The 20,578-nt window shown below is 32.5% G+C and overlaps 1 protein-coding gene and 1 pseudogene across 1 annotated transcript; both read left to right on the top strand.

The window, feature by feature from the left end:
• Window positions 1-1,036: 1,036 nt before the first annotated feature.
• On the top strand, window positions 1,037-16,861 carry LOC105133096 (uncharacterized). The gene is made up of 5 exons (XM_011036917.1): window positions 1,037-1,075; window positions 11,460-11,465; window positions 14,648-15,401; window positions 15,484-16,215; window positions 16,519-16,861. The coding sequence occupies exons 3-5, from the start codon at window positions 14,772-14,774 to the stop codon at window positions 16,624-16,626; spliced, it is 1,470 nt and encodes a 489-aa protein (XP_011035219.1). The 5' UTR covers window positions 1,037-1,075; window positions 11,460-11,465; window positions 14,648-14,771; the 3' UTR covers window positions 16,627-16,861.
• LOC105133095 (uncharacterized) lies at window positions 1,160-3,270 on the top strand (annotated as a pseudogene).
• Window positions 16,862-20,578: the final 3,717 nt, after the last annotated feature.

Genomic DNA, 20,578 nt, shown 5'->3' with positions numbered 1-20,578 from the left:
CATAATCTAGCTACTCCTGAACAAGCTCTTCTTTCTCTTAGGTTTTTCTTTACTTTGAGATAGATGGCTAGTCCAAGAACAATATTGATCTCCTGCATAATAAATTAAACTACAGTAGTTTCCAATTCACTGCAATATCTACTCTTAGGCAATCCAATAGCCAAGAACTTACAATAGTCGTGTAACCAGTTAGTTAATTGCTTCTTTCTTGAAAGAATCTTCCATTAACTTTGATTGTCTTTCAATCTTCTCTTAGCTAGATGAGAGCATTGATTGAACTATCCATTCTCCTTTCATGGCTTTTGCTTCCTGTATAACTAAACTTGGTAATCTGTTCCACGCCAGCCATTGCAGGTGTGTTGATGAGATCTTTTGACCTTCGCTTTGCAGTACAAAAGACCGAATTTTCTTGCTAACAGTGATAGGGTGTCACTGTTGAAGATCAATCAAGAATTTCTAGAATTCCTTAGCTGTTAAGGAATTATTTGCCGGTGTGACCAAGTCACAAGTCAGTGCCAATGTGGAAAGAACAGCATGTCAAAAGTCATTTATCTTGAATTTCGTGCTTGCTTGAGATTTTTATCTTTAACTGCGTTTTAAAAATTGTATTTATTTTAAAAATATATTAAATATATTTTTTAATGTTTTTAATAATTTTCATACGCGAGTATAAAAGTTCTAAAAAAATTAAACATTATTTTAATATATTTTTTTAAAAACACCTTTATATAAAAAAACAAAATATGTCAAAATACTCTCATCACAAAAAATTAAAAAAAAGTATGTAACTGTGATGATTAATGCAAGATGCATTACTTAGTAATGAAGAGTATGATTTATCCTGTTTAGAATTAAGGTTGTTATTTTTATTTTTTTAAAAAATTATTTATTTTTATTTTAAATTAATTTTTTTAATGTTTTTAAATAGTTTTAATATTATAATATAAAAAATAAATTTTAAAAAAAATATTATTTTAATATAACAGTGAAAAAGTGTAGGCTTCCATTAACTATGGTGTGATTTTCATGTATCACCACTAAATAAAAGACTACTGTGTTTTATTTACTCACCATTGTTGCCCAGGGTCCATAGCCAACAATTCGTATCAGAGCTGTTGCCCAGAATTTGGACCAACAGGTACCACCTCTTGACTAGCTTGAACACCATTTCATCTCAATCCATGGCAACCATTAGCTTGAAGGCATCCGTGGACAAGAAGAGCAACAGAGTTGTATTTGTTGAATCTGACGAGTTCTTTGTTGACATCCTTTTCAGTTTTTTGACAATGCCCATGGGAACAATCACCCATCTCATCAGTAATCTGTCACCGACAAATGGGATTGTTTGCATCAACAACTTGTATAAAAGTGTTGAAAATATAGATTTTAGGTATTTCCGGACTGAAGCATGCAAGGACATGTTGCTACATCCTCATAATGCCGCTGCAGCTTATTGTAAGAGACTAAAACTGAAAATTGATGGCATTGATACCTTAAGTATCTTTGGTTGCCAGAGTTCCGATTGTACTCTTTCTGGCTACAAGTTGTGGAGTCATCACAAAAATCTTTATTGTGGTTGTGGACGTCCCATGGGCCGTATTTTGAATCTACCATGTCCGGCTCCATCAAATAGTGGATCTGACGAAAGAAATCGTGGAGTGTTTGTTAAAGAAAACTGGCCCGATTTGTTGTAAGTGACAATTTTCAAGTGATGCCAGCATCAACTTCAGCAAGCATTTCTCTTCTTACAAAGCTTGGAGTCATGGATACAAGTAACATCGAGGAGAGGATTTTTGACATTGGAGTAACAGAGGTATGATCTAATATATGAGCTGTTGCAGTATTGTCTAGCCTTGTGCTATGTACAGGAACCCATTTTCATGTCTTTGTTTTAGATCTTGGAATTGCTGCAGTGCTCATTGGTATCAAGGACACCTCTGACCGAAGTTTTGCTTGCTCGTAAGCAAGTTCCCGGGTTAATAAATGAAGATTCCCTTCAAAGAATCTCTCTTATGCATGAAATACTTGAGCATCAATCAGAAAGAAATGGTGAGACGTCTGTATTGCTTGTGGTTTGCAAATCCAAGAAAGTGGTATGTTACGCAGAAGCGTCAAAAGATTTTGTTGATTTACTTTTTAGTTTTCTCACCATTCCACTTGGGTATTTGATAAATGAAAGGCATGGTGGACAATCAAAAGGATGCATCCACCACCTATATGACAGTGTCATTTATCTCGATGCTACGAAATACCTCAAGTCAAATGACATTAAAGAGATTCTCCTAAATCCTAGGATTGCACCTGGTTCTGGCTATAAGAACCAGCCACTAGGTGTTAAAGAAGCTGCTCATAACCTGCAGTACTACTATAATCGGAATTCTAATTCCGCATTTTCTTCTTATCTGGATGTAAAAGTAACTGAAAGAATATGTCATCTTGGTCATACACCCACACTTTTAACTATGATGGATCCCAAATCATCCTACAAAGAGGGCACTGAAGGTGATGGATTTTTGCTAGATCCTGCGATGTTCACAGTAAGTGACGATCTTGTTGTTACACCAATATCGCCTGCCTCAGAACTATCTTTACTGGAAAAATTGAAGATACCTTTGAATGACATCCATGTCTGCGAGGTTCAAGTTGGCAGAGAAGAGGTAAGTCAAACTAACTAATTTCTGCACTCTCTTATTAGCCATGATATTTAATAGTTAATTATAAAGCTCTTAAGAAAAATCAGGCCTGTCAATTTCATGCTTATGTCTTTGTTAATTTTGTCTTCAGAACTGTAAGTTTATTATTTTTTATTCTATTTATTCAACCTAACAGATTTATAGGATAGAAGTGGCAAAAAAACTATTTTGCCTGTTCTTCTAAGATCCTTTTAAGTTAATGGAATTTGTTAAAATTCGCATCATAACAGTCTTCAAACAGGAATATTGGTTTGATGGGCATTTTCTTTTTCATGCTGCAGGCTTCCCGTCTCTTAGCAGCTTCTTTTGTATCTGAATCTGCTCTTACTGATACCTTCATACGTAAGATGCCAAAAGATGCCTTCATTTCCGACGTTCTGAAAGAATAATCTTGACGACATCTGTGTTGTTAATTGATCAAGTATATTTTCTGGTCATCTTGAACCTGGTTTTTTATTAATGTGATAGATAGTCTGTCATGTTTAGGAGTATTATTGAATCTCAAGTCTTCCATGTACGTCGAATTAAGGTACTTCTTTTGCTCCATGATACCTAAACTATAGTTGTTTTCTCTTTTGACTCGGTATGGAAACACAATTTAGAAAGGGCTTACAGCTCCAAATTGGTAGGCAGAGAGTATCTTGAACCACACCGAAAAAAGCTCTCACTTGGTGGCAAAGCATACACTAGAAATTATACCTTCCCGAGGAAACACAGTTTTTTTAAAAGTTCTAAATATCTATTCAGCGTTCCTGCTATCTCCTTCTGCAATCTATGATGAAGTCACAAAAAGTATTTTAAGTTGTTCTGGACTATTTTGTAAGCTTTTCATAACGAAATATTAATTAATTGAATGGCAGCACCGTGAAATGTAAATGGAAACAGAAGGTTTGTGATACGAAGGAATTTCAAAACTGGGAAATAAGCTGTGTTTTTCTACTGTTCTTCAAAGACTTCGCAGCCAATACTGTCTGGTTATTGTCCTGAAACTTCTCTGTAGTGCTACAGCCAGAACAAAAGATATATTATGTCTTCCAAATCACAGCTCTTTCTAGTTATTGCTGTCGGAGATTGATCTCCCCAGAATATCATCGTGTTGCACGCTTCACGTCTCTGGTAGCTTCCTTTATCGATCTGCGAATAACCCTTAGCCAATATTCCTTCATCAGCAAAAACTTGAGAATATTTTTTCATTGGTGTTGGTTTTGGTTTTTGTTTTTGTTTTTTGTTTCTTTTGTGTGTGTGCAAAATTTGGAAGCTATGAGCATAGGTACGTGATTAAGAATAGTTTATTGAAGATGTTGAATGAATAGCAATGGTAGATGAGTCTAGTAAACATATCATTATACAATATATTTCTATTGGCTCAATTTACACATTCTCATTCCATATACATGCACCCAAGGGCTAGTGGAAAATCCAGGGAAATGAATCTGCCTTTTCAGGTCGCGAGTAAATAATGTCTCTGGTCCTAGTCTATAAAGAAGGCTGTTCACCATGGTCTTTTCTCCAAGGCTGTTTCTGCTTTCGGGTTTCGAATTTCGGTACGATGCCTTACATTTAAAGTAAGAAGCAATTAGATAAAGGATTTCTGTCTTTAAATTCCTGTTCCATTCTTGAGGATTGTAAATATTGGGGAAATGGAAAGTACTATTAAACATTAATTCGCAATTATGACTGATATTATGATTCCCAATTCATAGCATGACCCTAGCTGTTAGAACAATCTATAGGTGTTTTGTTTCACTGTTAACAAAGTTTATACTTCGTAACTTGATGAATAGCGATCTGTCCATTGACAGGTTTGCTCTAAATCTCATCTTACACTCCATAATTGTTTTACGTGATTTTTTCTTTTCAAATGGGAGGGCTTTTAGATAATCTATGTAACCTCTATAAATTTCAGATTAACTGTTTCAAGATAATCTTATAGCAATTTGCTAGTGTTTCTGGGTTACTTACCAACTGCTAGCGCTAGTTTTTGCCAGAACGCTACAGTGTCCACACATGGCTCATGACTGGTTCACTAGCCTGCATTCCACCACCAGCACACTTATTAATCTATACGGCAAAGTTAGATGAATCTGTGTTTTTCTTTAACGTGTCAAGACTGACAAGGATGTACATGTTTCTGTGATAAGTATATCCAATTCCTCTAGTTGATCCCTTTTTCTTTTTCCTGTCTATTTCTGCGGGCTTCCCGTCTTATGGTAGCTTCTTTTGTATCGGAATCTGCTGTGACCAATGTCTTCATCCCTAACAGCCAAAAGATGCCAAATCTGACCATTGCCAATGATCCAGATGAGCATGTTTTAAGGCGTTTCAGTGTTTAAATTTATCTTTTGTAGTTTGGTCTTGACCACAATTTTGCTTGTGAGGATGTTCGCAAAAGTATTCTACTGCAAGAGTTTAATATAATATGGACTCAATCTGGATGTTCCAAGCCTCGAACAATATTAACATATTGATTTTTTAACAGCTTTTGGAACTGCCTTGAGCTTTCATGGCAGCCAATTAAGTTGATCCCTTGTTTTTTTAACAGTAATTCGGTATTCCAGGGTAAGTTTTTGTACGACAAGGGTGAGTTCACAGGTCTCTTCTCGATGATTCTCATGAAGAATTATCGAATCACGGGAAAGATAGAGCCTAAACATAGCAATGATTTAACTTCAGATCTTAAAAATCAATTCAAAAGCAGCAGGAAACAATAGACTGGTATGTATCGTGCATTTGAGCCAGGAACAAAATGGCCTGTCAGCACGAAAAGAAAAAGGCCTGTCAATAACATGGCCGTTGGGTGTGATGTTGCATTCTTTGTCAGATTCAAATTACTTGAATTTGGTGTTTTTATCAGGTTATAGGTGTGGCTTTGCTAGGTCTGTGTGACTTTTTTTTTTTCAATACTAATAATATTTTTAATTTTTTTTTAATAATTATATAACAACAACCATAACAACAATAATATTTTTTTTTTTTAAAATCAAATCCATGTTTGTTTTTTAATAGTCATAATATTTTTTTCAAATTTAATAATAATTATATTAATAATAATATTAAATTTATCTAACCTAAATTTTTATAATTTTTAATCCCTTCAAATCAAATTTATGGTTTTTCTTTGATAATAATAATAATAATTTTTTAAATTTATTATTAAGAATACTACTATTACTACTACTACTACTACTACTACTACTAATAATAATAATAATAATAATTTAAAAAAATTTATTATTATAATAATAATTTAAAAAATTTTATTATTATTATTTTACCCTTCAAATCAAATCCATGTTTTTTTTCAATAGTAATATTTTTTTTCAAATTTATTAATAATAATAAAAATAATAATATTTATATATTAATAATAATATTAAACATGACTCAAGTTCTTAATTTTTTTAATTTTACCTTTCAAATCAAATCTATGTTTTTTTCAATAGTAATAATATTTTTTTTCAAATTTATTAATAATAATAAAAATAATAATATTTATATATTAATAATAATATTAAACATGACTCAAGTTCTTAATTTTTTTAATTTTACTATTCAAATCAAATATATAATTTTTTTAATAACAATATTTTTTTTAAAATTTAACAACAACAACAACAACAATGAGAAGACTTGCATTCCTTGATTATGACATCCCTTTCTAGACCCAAATAACTTAGGTTTGATGTCTTTGCTAAACCTAAGTTACTTAGGTATGTTGGTACTAAATCTAAATTTCTAGGTTATGGTATTGTTTGTCAAACCCACGACGTCTAGGTCTAACAACCTTTTTAAAACCTAAGACGGTGTGGTTTGATAGTCATGGCTGACCCAAGCATTTAGGGTCTAGTTGTGTTACCAGACCAGAGCGTCTAGAATCTAACAAACATGTATGACCTTAGTGCTAGGTGTCTAGCAGCCATGTTAGTCCCCGGTCATTCTTTTAATGACAAACACATCCCATAAAAAAGATAATTTCACCTCAACTATATATGTTTAACAAGTTTATTTGGTAATGATTATTATATTATTATATTGTTTTAATTCATAATGATTTATTTTGATGAGTAATTAAAAATTAATATCTTTTAATATATTATATAATATTGAAAAAAAATAAATACAAGGAGAAGAGTAAAATACGAGAAAGAATTTAAAAAACATGAAAGAATTTTTATCATTATTTCATGGATCCTAATGTTATACTCTTTCTTTTGATCACTACTATCTTTTTTGTAGCTGTTACAATCATAGTTATTAAATCCGGCCCGGAGGTTGACCCGATCAAGGGGTCGGGTTCCGGGTTTTAGGGGTCAACCCGTAAAAATTAAAAAAAAATAAAGTTTTAATATTTTATATAAAAAAATATATATAAATATAAATTATACATATTGTAAACAATGAAATTTAAAAGAATATTTTTTTAAAAAATTTATCCTATATTGAAAAGGCATAATTTTTTTTTTTGGCACATATAGTATTTATACTAATAAGTTTCAAATCGCACATTGAAAAAATATAACTTTTTTCTTGAAAATATATAGTATTTATACTAATAAGTTTCAAATCCCATATTGAAAAAGCATGATTTTTTTCATGGGAGCATAGAGTATATATACGAAAGGGTTTCAAATCCCACATGGAAAAAATATTATTTTATCTTTTTAAGTTGAAGTATTTAAAACTAAAAGGTTTTTTATCCCACATTGAAAAAACATGAATTTGTTCTTGAGAACATAGAGTATATATACGAAAAGGTTTCAAATTTAAAAAACATGAGTTTTTTCTTGGAAACATGGAGTATATATACTAATTGGTTTCAAATCCCACGTTGAAAAAATATTATTTTTTCACATTGAAAAAATATTATTTTTTCATAGGAGTAGATAGTATATATACGAAAAGGTTTCAAATCCCATATTGAAAAGATATTATGTTATCTTTTTAAGTTGAAATATTTAAACCAAAAGATTTTCTATTTTACATTGAAAAAACATGATTTTTTTTTTCTCGAGAACATAGAGTATATATACAAAAGGGTTTCAAATCTCATATTGAAAATATATTATGTTATCATTTTAAGTTAAAGTATTTAAACAAAATAGTTTTTTATCCACATTGAAAAAATATTACTTTTTTCTTGGGAACATAGAGTATATATACTAATGAGTTTTAAATATCACATTTAAAAAAAAAAAAATCGGGTCTCGTCTGGGTTTGCCCGAGTTGCCCGGGTCATGGGTTGACCCGCTGGGTCACCCAGGTTTGACCGGGTTGTTGCCACAGCCGGTCTTTTATTAAACCCGAACCGGTCCAGGCACCAGGGCGGCCGGGTCCCGGGGTGACCTGCCGGGCCGGGCCGGGCCGGGTTTAATAACACTGGTTACAGTTATAAATTTTTCCATGTTTCTATGGCCTGACGACGCTTACTACGAGGTGAAAATAGCGAGGCTGAAACTTCATGGTAGCAGGTGTAAAGTGGTATGCTTTAAAGGTTGAAAATTATTTACGACTGTAATCTCGCTAATCATGTTGGGCTGCATTTATCCATAAAAGGACAAAAACATGAAAATACTTTAATTTATCAATCATTATTAACAGAAATTAAGCCTTTTGTTATTTTTCACTGTAGCTGAAATTATTATTTATTCTCTTATAAATCATTGTAGATTGAAATTATAATTTTTTTAAAAAATTTAATTTAATTTTCAGACATTTTCTTTACACAGTTGAGCTCTTTTAAACTTGAATTAGTATTCAATTACATGTGTTTTTTAATAAGATACTAGATTGAAAGATACAAAACCAAAGTGAAAAGGACAAAAAAAATACATAACTTTGAATTTTATACAAAAAATTTATTTTAATCCCTTGTATTTTTCGTTTTATATTTTATACAAAAAATTTATTTTAGTCCCTCATATTTTTCGTTTTACAAGTGGCTGATCCCATTAGTTTTTAGGAATTTAATTTTGGTACCAAAGTTAATTTTCCTAATTTTTCATTTTTTATAAGAGGAGAAAGAGATGGCACTTGACTCCTGCAAATAGAGAGAAAGTAATTATTGACAACAATACAATCACTAAAATAATTGAAATTGGTATCAATGAATTTCATTTTGTTAGAGGAGTTCAACCCAAATATTTTTTTTCCTTCTCCTTACTCGATAAGGTAGATCTAATCATGAGAATGTTTTTTAATTCAGGTTAATTTTGGTTATTTGAGCTATTTTTTGGGTTTTTAAAGATTATAGATAGGTTTATTGAGGTCCTTATTGTATTTCCTATATGTTTTTTTGTCAAAAATATGTTGAAAATGAGTTTTTAAACAAAAAACCAACACTCAATTTTTCCAGTCTTCTCTAGTTGCTAGATTCTGCACAAATCAGACGACATGCCGTCTTTTATCTTATTTTTTTTAAAAAAATAAAGTTAGGTCCAAGACCATAAGCTAAAAGGCTTACATGCCTGGGCTAATTTTTTTTTACCAATGTGTTGTGGCTTGCTTTTTTTAAAATTTTTTTTTTGCTATTTTCTATCTAATTTAAAAAATAATAAAAAAATAAATCATTGAACTCAATTGAGTTCATGAATTGGGTTGCAGGTTACATGGTTCATCTGCAACATTCTAACTATTATTTGTTTTTTTGTCCCTCGATTTAAAAAAAAAATATAATTTCATCTTTTATTATTGATGATTTATTTTTTAATTTAGCTCAAAACTAAAAAAATATAATTTTATTATTTGTTATCAATGATCAACTGTTGCTATCTCAACAACACGCATCTAGCATAATTCTTTTCCTATTAAAAAAATATTTTATAAGAAAAAATTCTCATTCGCTTTATCATTTTATCATTGTACAATTAAATGAAAATAATATTTAGTGTAAAAATTTATTGAATCTAATGACGTGCATAACTCATATCATGAATTTATTTGGTTGAATCGAATTTACTTAAACTTTTTAGTTTAAAAAATGATTAAAATCTTTTTTTTTTATAAAATACATTATCAATATTTAGATTTTTTTTTATTGAGTTAAAGTTTGTTGTACTCCAATCCGCGATGTTGTACGGGTTAATAAACTAGTACAAATTATTTTGTGCTGGAAAAAAAAAACAGAGAGACAATTTCTGGGGCTCTGGACTTCTACAAAAACTTTAGCTCGTAGCTTTCTTTTCTTACCTCATTCGTGTATTTTTACGAGAAAGACTTGTTGAAAATGAAATTGGGAAATTAGTGGAGGTTTATCAGTATCAAATGAGATTAAAACATGCCACATGTGGAGAAGATGAAGCCATAATTAATTAATTACGCAAGAGCTATACGAGTTTGATTGTCGAGTACATTTCAAGAAACACGAAAACAACCGTGTGTTGAGAGTTCCATTTGTCATCACCATGGCTACATAACAGAGCATAAGGCAAAGGGGACGAATAGCTAACAGGGAGAGAATGAGCTTTAGTCTCTAACTCTCTAGCGAAGTTACAAGATTCGACTCATAGTTGTAAAGTCATGTAATTAGGTGGCATAATTAATGAGATTTGAGTGGGAAATGAGTTGTAGGATGAGTGGAGTATGAGTTGGTATAATGAGTGGAGGATGAGTTGGTATAATGAATGGATGATGAATTGTTAGGCATAAATTACTCCTAAATTTATAACCATTATACCCTCATTCTTGCCTATAAATAGTCAATGCATTCAAGTCTATATGCACACCAAAATAGAGAGAAGAAGAAGAGAGTGAAGAGAGAGTAATCCCACACTTGTGAGGTATTTGTGATAGAGTAAGTGAGGTGTTTTCTCCTAATAATAGAGAGATTCTTAGTTGTTCTCCTATTATTCGAGAGAGGTTGTATTTTCCATATTACTTAGTGAAATCCTTCTACACTTGTCTGTGGACGTAGCCCAATTGGGTGAATCACGTAAATTCTTGTGTGTTCCATTTCTTATTTTATCCTGTCTCTTATCTTTTATCTTGTTGGGTTTACATGCCAGCATCCTAACAGTAGTATTACTGATTATCAAATTAAAAAATAAAAGAAAATCATTCGTCAACACAAAACATTCTTAATCCACACAACGACAAGGAATCATAAGGAACTCTCGCCTTGCACTGCATCACAATAGCTTTTTGAACAGCAAAATGAAATCCTGAAGTGTCTGGTTTGAATCATCAGGATGTCAAACCCAACTATAAATCTAAAAAAGGGGTTTTAGCTTTATATCACCTGTTAATATCCAGTGGGTTTGTGTTTTTGTTGCAGGCTTCACGTCTCCTGGCAGCTTCTTGGATTTCTGAATCTGCTTTAACCAACACCGTCATCCGTAAAGAGCCAAAAAAAATACCTTCATCTGCAAAGTTCCAAACCAAGAATACTGAGAACATCTTCGTTTGCGTAATTGAACATAAAGGATGCTCCGGTCATCCTGAACGTCTTCCAATCAATGTGATAATCCACCTTTCGTAGCTTTGTATTGACCCATGACATGCCTTGTATAGGTGGTTCCGGTAGTATTACTGGCTATCTAGTATAAGGCATTTGTTCGATTCGGAACTATAATCCTGCCTTTGCTTCAGAATTCCTGAATGAATACATTTGAAGAATGGTTCTCTGATGTTGCAGGAAAATGCAACTCAAAAGGGTCTACCATTTCACACTAGGTCTGAAATATACAACAACACATTTTTCAGGGAATGGTATTTCCATAGTCAAAATTTGTAGAGTATTATGAACTAAGCCTCGACAGGGCCTAAATCAAGGTATCCATTTTGAATCTCAGGCCAAAACAAAAGAATATTTTGACTTCATGTTGGATGCTGGGGTGGTTGAACTCTCGTAGCTTTAAGTATACAATCAAATAGTTGCACACTTGGAACACACAAGGAACAAACCAGTTTGAGGAAGGATTGAAGCAGGCCTAGATTGATACACAGTAGTGGTGTATCAACGTCTGGAATTTGTCAAGTTACAAACACTATTAAGTTGGTATAGTCTATTTTTTGTGCTGCTTGTAGTGAAATTGAACTGCACGGTGAAATGGTTTCTCTGCAGCACCACCTGTAATCATCAGGGTCACCATCCTTAATTACTCTAATATAAGAAAAAATATATATTTTAAATATATCAAACATATTTTAAATTCGAGATGACCCGAATCAATCTAATATGTTATTTTTTTATATTTATTAAAAACATATCACCTTAAATATTTATTTTGAATCAAACTATATTTTTATCAGTTTTCTAAATTATATTTAGACTCATCAAGATAATCAAGTTATATCATATCAGTTTCCAGATAATTTAATTTTTTTTACTACTAGAAAAATTATTTATAATATGAAGATTTTTTTTTATTTTAAAATTTTTTTGATCTAACTCGCGGTGTAAAACAGGTTAATTGTTTCATAATATTTAAAATGTATCCTTAATTAATCTATATTTAAAATATATTCTTAATTAATCTAATTTAAAAAATATATATTTTTTAAATATATCAAACATATTTTAAATAATTTTATCTTGAACAAGTTGGATACAAGATGTTCAAAAACAAAATAAAAATAAATAAAAAACTAAGAAAGCGAGCGAGCTTGGAAAATTGAGCATGTCATTGCAAGCCTATGAGCTTCTTCTTTCCTTTTTTTTTTTTTGTGTTTATGGGGTCATCTTTTAATTATTATTTTTTTTTTGGAAAAGATGCAAACATGTTGTATAAAAGCTGAAGTTCAGTTAATGCAGAGATGAACAATTTTATTTCTTAGAGTATTAATCATGTTTAATAAAAAAAAATTGAATTTAATTTTACCAAATCAATCATCAATTTAACACCCAATTTTATTTTTAAATATTTCAAAAAACCCTTGTGGAGTTAAGTGAGACAAATCATATACCCCAACCTAAAATTGGCTAAACATGGAATGATTAAGTTGAGCAAAAAAAAAAATAAGTGGCAAAATAAAACAGAGCAAATACTATGTGAATCCATAATATTCCCTCTCACATGAAGTTGATGTTTTTTTTAATGTAATGAAAATTTATAATATAATATAATATAATATATAATTATAATGCATGTAACATAATTTAAAATCATGTTTAATGTAATATAATTATAATAAAAAATATTATTAATATAAAAAATTATTAACCACAACCACACTAATCAAAAGCATTATCAACCCTAATAATTCAACTACAAGACAACCCTACTTGAAAGTGAAAGATTATATCGCTCTTTTTGACCAAATTCCACTCATTAAATAATTAACAAAATATAACCGAAACTTACAACATACAACATAGCAGAACCCATCTCGAAACACATGAATGATCCCAGTAAGAACATTGTCCACCTACTAATTGATTAATATCATTTTAATTATTACTATAAGCAGCAACATTGATTTAATATCATTTTAATTATTACTGTAAGCAGCAACATTGGTAAGAATTTTCTAAAGCTAGCTTGCAGTATTCAACTCCCTTGTGAAGTTTGAATAGGGTAATGATCAATAGCATTATCAACCCTAATAATTCAAGGCAACCCCACTTGAAAGTGAAAGATTATCTTACTCTTTTTGACCAAATTCTGCTCATTAAATAATTAAGAGAATATAACTTAAGCTTACAACATAGCAGAACCCATCTCGAAACACATTGATGATCTCAGTAAGAACATTGTCCACCTATTAATTGGTTAATATCATCTTAATTATTACTGTAAGCAGCAACATTGGCAAACATTTTGTAAAGCTAATCTAAAGCTAGCTTCCAGGATTCAACTTCCCTATGAATTTTGAATAGGATAATGATCAATAGTATTATTAACCCTAATAATTCAAGGTAACTCCACTTAAAAGTGAAATGTTATGTGGCTCTTTTTGACTGAATTTCACTCATTCGTAACTCCACTTAAAAGTGAAATGTTATGTAGCTTTTTTTGATTGAATTTCACTTATTCAATAATTAAAAGAATATAACCAAAGCTTACAATATAATAGAACTCATCTCGAAACTCATGAATGATCTTAGTAAGAATATTGTCTACCTACTAATTAGTTAATATTATTTGAAGCAGCAACATTTGCAAGCATTTTCTAAAGCTAGTTTCCAGATTCAACTTCCTTGTGAATCCTGCCTTCTCTTTTTCTGCCTTTTTTCATCTGGAGGAAAAGAAGAGTGAGCTGTAACTTTTTATCCATAAATTTTTGTTTCCTTGTTTCCGGGAAAGAGAAGCTTTGTGTCGCCTTTTACTGTTCTGTTATTTGAAAACATTTGAAGAAAGAAAGAGGTTTGGACTGTGTGAATCCACAACGCAAATGTACGTATCTGAACGAACGAACAGTGAATTCAGCGCTGTTGAAGATCAGTCAAGACTTTTCTAGAATTCCTTAGCTGCCAAGGAAATATTTGTTGGTGTGAACAAGTCACAAGTCAGTGCCCATGTGGAAAGAAAAGCATTATTTTTAAAATATATTAAATTTATTTCTTAATGTTTTTTAATAATTTTCATGTGTTAGTATAAAAAATTAAAAATTATTTTAATATATTTTTTTAAAAGCACCTTCATATAAGAAAATAAAATGTGTCAAAACATTCTCATCACAAAAAGTAAAAAGAATGTGTTTACAAATAATAATTAAAGCAAGATGCATTACTTAGTAACGAAGAGTATGATTTATCCAATTCAGAATTGAGGTTGATATTTTTATTTTTAAAAAATTTATTTATTTTTATTTCAAATTAATTTTTTAATGTTTCCAAATAGTTTTAATATTATAATACCAAAAAATTTTTTAAAAATATTATTTTAACAGAACAGTGAAAAAGTTTAGGCTTCCTCACCGACCAAGCAACCTCTATATACACTCTTATGGTGTGCGTGTGAAACATCACTAAATAAGAGACTACTGTGTTTTATTTACCCACCATTGACCATTGTAACCAGAATCCATACCCAACAGTCGGTACCAGAGCTGTTGCCCAAAATCTGTATCAACAGTCACCACCTCCTGACTGCAGATTGAGTTGTCTGGTTGGCTTGCTTGAACACCATTTCATCTCAATCCATGGCAACCATTAGCTTGAAGGCATCCGTGGACAAGAAGAGCAACAGAGTTGTATTTGTTGAATCTGACGAGTTCTTTGTTGACATCCTTTTCAGTTTTTTGACAATGCCCATGGGAACAATCACCCATCTCATCAGTAATCTTTCACCGAAAAATGGGATTGGTTGCATCAACAACTTATATAAAAGTGTTGAAAATATAGATGTTAAGTATTTCCGGACTGAAGCATGCAAGGACATGTTGCTACATCCTCATAACGCCGCTGCAGCTTATTGTAAGAGCCTAAAACTGAAAATTGATGACGCTGATACTTTAAGTTTCTTTTGTTGCGAGAATTCCGTTTGTTCTCATTCTCGATACAAGTTGTGGAGTCATTACAAAAATATTTATTGTGGTTGTGGACGTCCCATGAGCCGTATTTTGAATCTACCATGCCCAGCTCCATCCAATAGTGGATCTGACGAAAGAAATCGAGGAGTGTTTGTTAAAGGACTGGCCCCATTTGTTGTAAGTGATTATTTTCAAGTGATGCCAGCATCAATTTCAGCAAGCATTTCTCTTCTTACAAAGCTTGGAGTCATGGATACAAGTAACATCGAGGAGAGGATTTTTGACATTGGAGTAACAGAGGTATGATCTAATAAATCAGCCGTTGCAGTGTTGTCTAGCCTTGTTCTATGTACGGGTACCCATTTTAATGTCTTTGTTTTAGGTCTTGGAATTGCTGCAGTGCTCATTGGTATCAAGGACACCTCTAACCGAAGTTTTGCTTGCTCGTAAGGAAGTTCCGGAGTTAAGAAATAAAGGTTCCCTTCAAAGAACCTCTCTTATGCATGAAATACTAGAGCATCAATCAAAAAGAAATGGTGAGACGTTTGTTAGGCTTGTGGTCTGCAAATCCAAGAAAGTGGTATGTTACGCAGAAGCGTCAAAAGATTTCGTTGATTTACTTTTTAGTTTTCTCACCATTCCACTTGGGTATTTGATGAATAAAAAGCATGGTGGACAATCAAAAGGAAGCATCCACCACCTATATGACAGTGTCATTGATCTCGATGCTATGAAATACCTCAAGTCAAATGACATTAAAGAGATTCTTCTAAATCCTAAGATTGCACCTGGTTCTGGCTATAAGAACCAGCCACTAGGCGTTAAGGAAGCTGTTGATAACCAGCAGTACTACCTTGATCGGAATGTAATAAGAACTGAAAGCAAAAATCCTCAAGGTTCTACACTCCCACTTTTAACTATAATGGATCCCAAATCACCCTTCAAAGAGGGCACAGAAGGTGATGGGTTTTTGCTAGATCCTGCAATGTTCACAGTAAGTGACGATCTTGTTGTTACACCAATATCGCCTGTCTCAGAACTATCTTTACTGGAAAAATTGAAGATACCTTTTAATGACATCTATGTCACAGAGGTTCAAGTTGGCAAAGAAGAGGTAAGTGAAACTAACTAATTTCTGCACTCGATCTCTTGTTAGCCATGATATTTAATTAATTATAAAGCTCTTAAGAAAAATCAGGCCTGTCAACTTCATGCTTATGTCTGGGTTAATTTTTTCTTCAGAACTGTAAGTTTATTATTTTTTATTCTATTTATTCAACCAAACAGATTTATAGGATAAAAGTAACTATTTTACCTGCTCTTTTAAGATCCTTTTTTGTTAATGGCATTTGTTAAAATTCGCATCATAACAGTCTTCAAACATTGGTTTGATGGGCATTTTCTTTTTCTGCCGCAGGCTTCCCGTCTCTTCGCAGCTTCTTTTATATCTGAATCTGCTCTTACTGATACCTTCATACGTAAGATGCCAAAAGATGCCTTCATTTCCGATGTTCTGAAAAAATAATCTTGAGGACATCTGTGTGCTTAATTGATCAAGTATGTTTTCTGGTCATCTTGAACCTGGTTTTTTATTATCGTCTTCGATAGTCTGTCATGTTTAGGAGTATCATTGATTCTCGAGTCTTTTATGTAATTCGAAATATTAAGGTACTGCTTTCGCTTCATAATACCTAAACTATAGTTGTTCTCTTTTGACTCGCTACTTGGTCGTATAATTGCCTGGAAACACAATTTAGAAAGGGCTTACAGATCCAAACTGGTAGGCAGAGAGTATATTGAACCACACCGAATGAAGCTCTCACTTGGTGGCAAAGCATACACTAGAAATTACCCCTTCCCGAGGAAACACAGTTTTTTTAAAAGTTCTAAATGTCTATTCAGCGTTCCCGCCTTCTGCAATCTATGATGAAGTCACAAACAGTATTTTAAGTTGGCCTGGACTATTTTGTAAGCTTTTCATCACAAATCATTAGTTAATTGAATGGCAGCATCATGAAATGTAATCATCAAGCTCCCTCGTAACAATCAGCTGTCCCTTGGGGTGACTCGCACCACCTCCTCGACTATAGATTAGATTCGAAATGGGAGTTGTTTTAACATTCAATTCCCTGCAAATTTTGTGTCACGAACGTCTGGTGCATGACAGCTTCTTTTATCTCTGAATTGGAGGTCAGTCAATAACAAATACCTTCGACCATAAAAACCGGAAACATTACTATGCCTGTGGAAATCTACAACATCGATGCCTTAGTACTTCAGTGTATGTAAAACATATTTGGTGATAACTTTCAGATCAGATAACCTGAATCTCTTACCTGGAAATTGTTTGAAATTCCAATTAAATTGCAAGGCAATGTTATCTCCTCCAAATTGTCATTTCCTATTCTTAATAAATTTCTAGTTCATTTACTGAGCACAATCAGGTTTTTTGATACGAAGGAATTTCAAAACTGGGAAATAATCTGTGTTTTTCTACTGTTTTTTAAAAACTTCGCAGCCAATACTGTGTTGTTATTGTCCTGAAACTTCTCTGTAGTGCTACAGCCAGAACACAAGATATATTACCTCTTCCCTTTCTAGTTATTGTTGTTAACAATAGGAAGCTATAGCCCAAGCCTCGGGGGCTAGAAACTTTACATTGCTGCCATACCGTTCATTTACTTGTAGCACTACCTGAGACAGAGAATGCAGAATACATGGGATATCGAGTTGTCTATGTTATAAGTACATGGTCTTATGACAATCCGAATATAACTACGATATGGATTTCTCTGTTTCAGTGATTGATCTCCCCAGAATATCATGGTGCTGCACGCTTCACACCTTTGGTAGCTTCCTTTATCGATCAACGAATAACCCTTGGCCAATATGTTGGGACATTTAAATATTTAAACACATATAAATTTACGTGATTAGTAACTTGCTTACTTAACAGAACTACTGATTTGTATTAATCACTTAAAGAAATAATACAAATAAAAAAGAGGAGAAAACTCATCTTAACTCAACTCTACACTCAAGCTCTCTCTTCTGTTCTGTTCTCTTTATGTTTTTACACACACATCTGCAGCTCTTCACTAAGCATATATATACACAAATAGGAGGGAAGGAGCATAAATCATACCATAATTTATGTCACCATTTATATCCTTCATCATGTGCAAAGTGGAAGGTTAGGTATCTACACTTGCATATGGTGGGGCATTGTTTGTCTCCACTTATTAACAATCTCTCACTTGAAGACAAACAATTGCATTACCTTTTATCTTTGAAGACCAACTGAAGTTGTACACAACTTCAGTTTATCAAATGTATTTTTTTTTTATTAACATGTCAGCTAGATTCTTACTTCTACATATCTTTTCTAGCAGTAGTTGTTCATCGTCTAGCAATTGTCAAATGAAGTGATATTTGATCTAAATATGCTTAATCCTAGAATGAAATGCTGGATTCTTGGTAAGGAAGATTGCACTCTAACTGTCACTATACAAAGTACCATTTCCATTCATATTATCCAATTCTTTTAGGAAATTCTATAGCCATACTATCTTTTTTGCAGATTCTGAGACTGCAATATATCCAGCTCCTGTCATTAAAAGAGCGACTATCTTTTGCAAGATAGAACTCTAAGAAACAGAAGTGCCTCCTAGAGTGTATATATATCTTGTAGTACTCTTTCTACTATCAACATCTCCTGCTAAATCAGTTACTCTTTCTACTATCAACATCTCCTGTTAAATCAGTGTTTGCAAAACCTTCAAGTTTCAAACCACCAGTTATAAAGGTAAGACATGTCTCCGATTAACCTTTTAGGTACCTCATGATCCATTTCACCACCTTCCAATGCTGCTTTCTAGGATTGCTCATATATTGGCTTACAACTCCTACTGCATAGGCAATGTCTGGTCTGGTATAGACTATAGTATACATCGAAGAGCCACATTGTAGCTTAGTTTTTGGTAACTGGTCTCTACTAAGCTTCAAAAGATTCCCTAGAGGTGTACTTACTGGTTTAACATTATCCATACTAAACCTGCTGAAAACCTTCTTGACATACTCTATTTATGAAAGCTTTAGTATGCATTTGTCTTTATCTCTAATGATTTTTAGGTCAAGTATTTGTTGAGCTCTCAGATCCTTTATTTCAAACTGTTTTGACAATTGTTGTTTCAACTTGTCAATCTCTTCCATGCTGGATCCTACAATCAATATATCATCCATATACAATAATAGAATGATATAAGAGTTGTCAAAATGTTTGACATAGCAACAATGATTAGCCTGACATCTACTATATCCCGAACTACACATGAAGTTGTCAAACTTCTTGTACCACTATCTTGGAGCTTGCTTCAAACCATATAGGCTTTTCTTTAGCTTGCAGACTTGGTTCTCCTTTCCTTGTATTACAAACCCCTCTAGTTGTTGCATGTAAATGTCTTTCTCCAATTCACCATGAAGAAATGTTATTTTTACATCTAAATTGTTCAAGATATAAATTTTCTATAGCTACTATTCCCAAAACAACTCTGATTGTTGTGAGCTTCACAACTAGAGAAAATATCTGAGAAGTCAATCCCTTTCTTTTGTTGAAACCCTTTTGCAATAAGTCTTGCCTTGAACAGTTTGCTTCCGTCATACTCGGTCTTTACTCTGTAAACCCAATTGTTTTACAAAACCTTCTTTCCTTCAAGTAGTATGGTTAGCTCCCAAGTCTTGTTCTTCAACAACGACTCCATCTTGTCTTTCATGGTTAACTCCCACTTGCTCGAGTTTCCATCCTGTAAGGATTTTTCATAAGTTAATGGTTCACCACCATCTGTCAGCAAAATATAATTCAGTATAAATATGAACTGTTGTAGGGGCTTTGCAGTCCTTAAAAACCTGCGAACATAAACAGTTGGTTCACTTGGCTCTGCATCTTTTTGTGTAGTAGTGGGTACAGATGTACTTGAATCTTCTCGTAAAGACTCTTGAGTTTTGTTCTACTCGGTAACATCGAGAAGCCCTTCTAATCTGATGAATTCAGACTTTTATGGACTTGTATCTAAATCAGTCACATCTATTTTTATACTTGATCTGTCTTTGTACAAAACTTTCTTGTTGAAGATCACGTTCCTACTTTTGATAATCTTTATGTTCTGATCATCTCAGAACTGAAATCCAAATTCTTCATCTCCATAGCCAATGAAGAAACATTTCTTGGATTTGACATCTAGTTTGTTGCGAGCATTAGAATCTATATGCACATAAGAAACACATCTAAAGACCTTTAAATGAGAGAGTTATACTTCTTTTCCTCTCCATACTTTCTCAAGTAGTCTAAACTCCAAAGGAATTGATGGTCCACGGTTGATTAAGTAAACTGCAGTATGAACTGCACTAACCCAAAATGTTTGAGATAACCTAGAATGCAACCTCATACTTCTAGCTTATTCATTGATGGTCATGTTCAT

Source organism: Populus euphratica, unplaced genomic scaffold, assembly GCF_000495115.2.
Source record: "Populus euphratica unplaced genomic scaffold, PopEup_1.0 scaffold42.1, whole genome shotgun sequence".
NCBI classification, from domain to species: Eukaryota; Viridiplantae; Streptophyta; class Magnoliopsida; order Malpighiales; family Salicaceae; genus Populus; species Populus euphratica.
The sequence above is the reverse complement of the archived record's forward strand: the minus strand, read 5'-3'. Positions and strand labels throughout refer to the sequence as shown.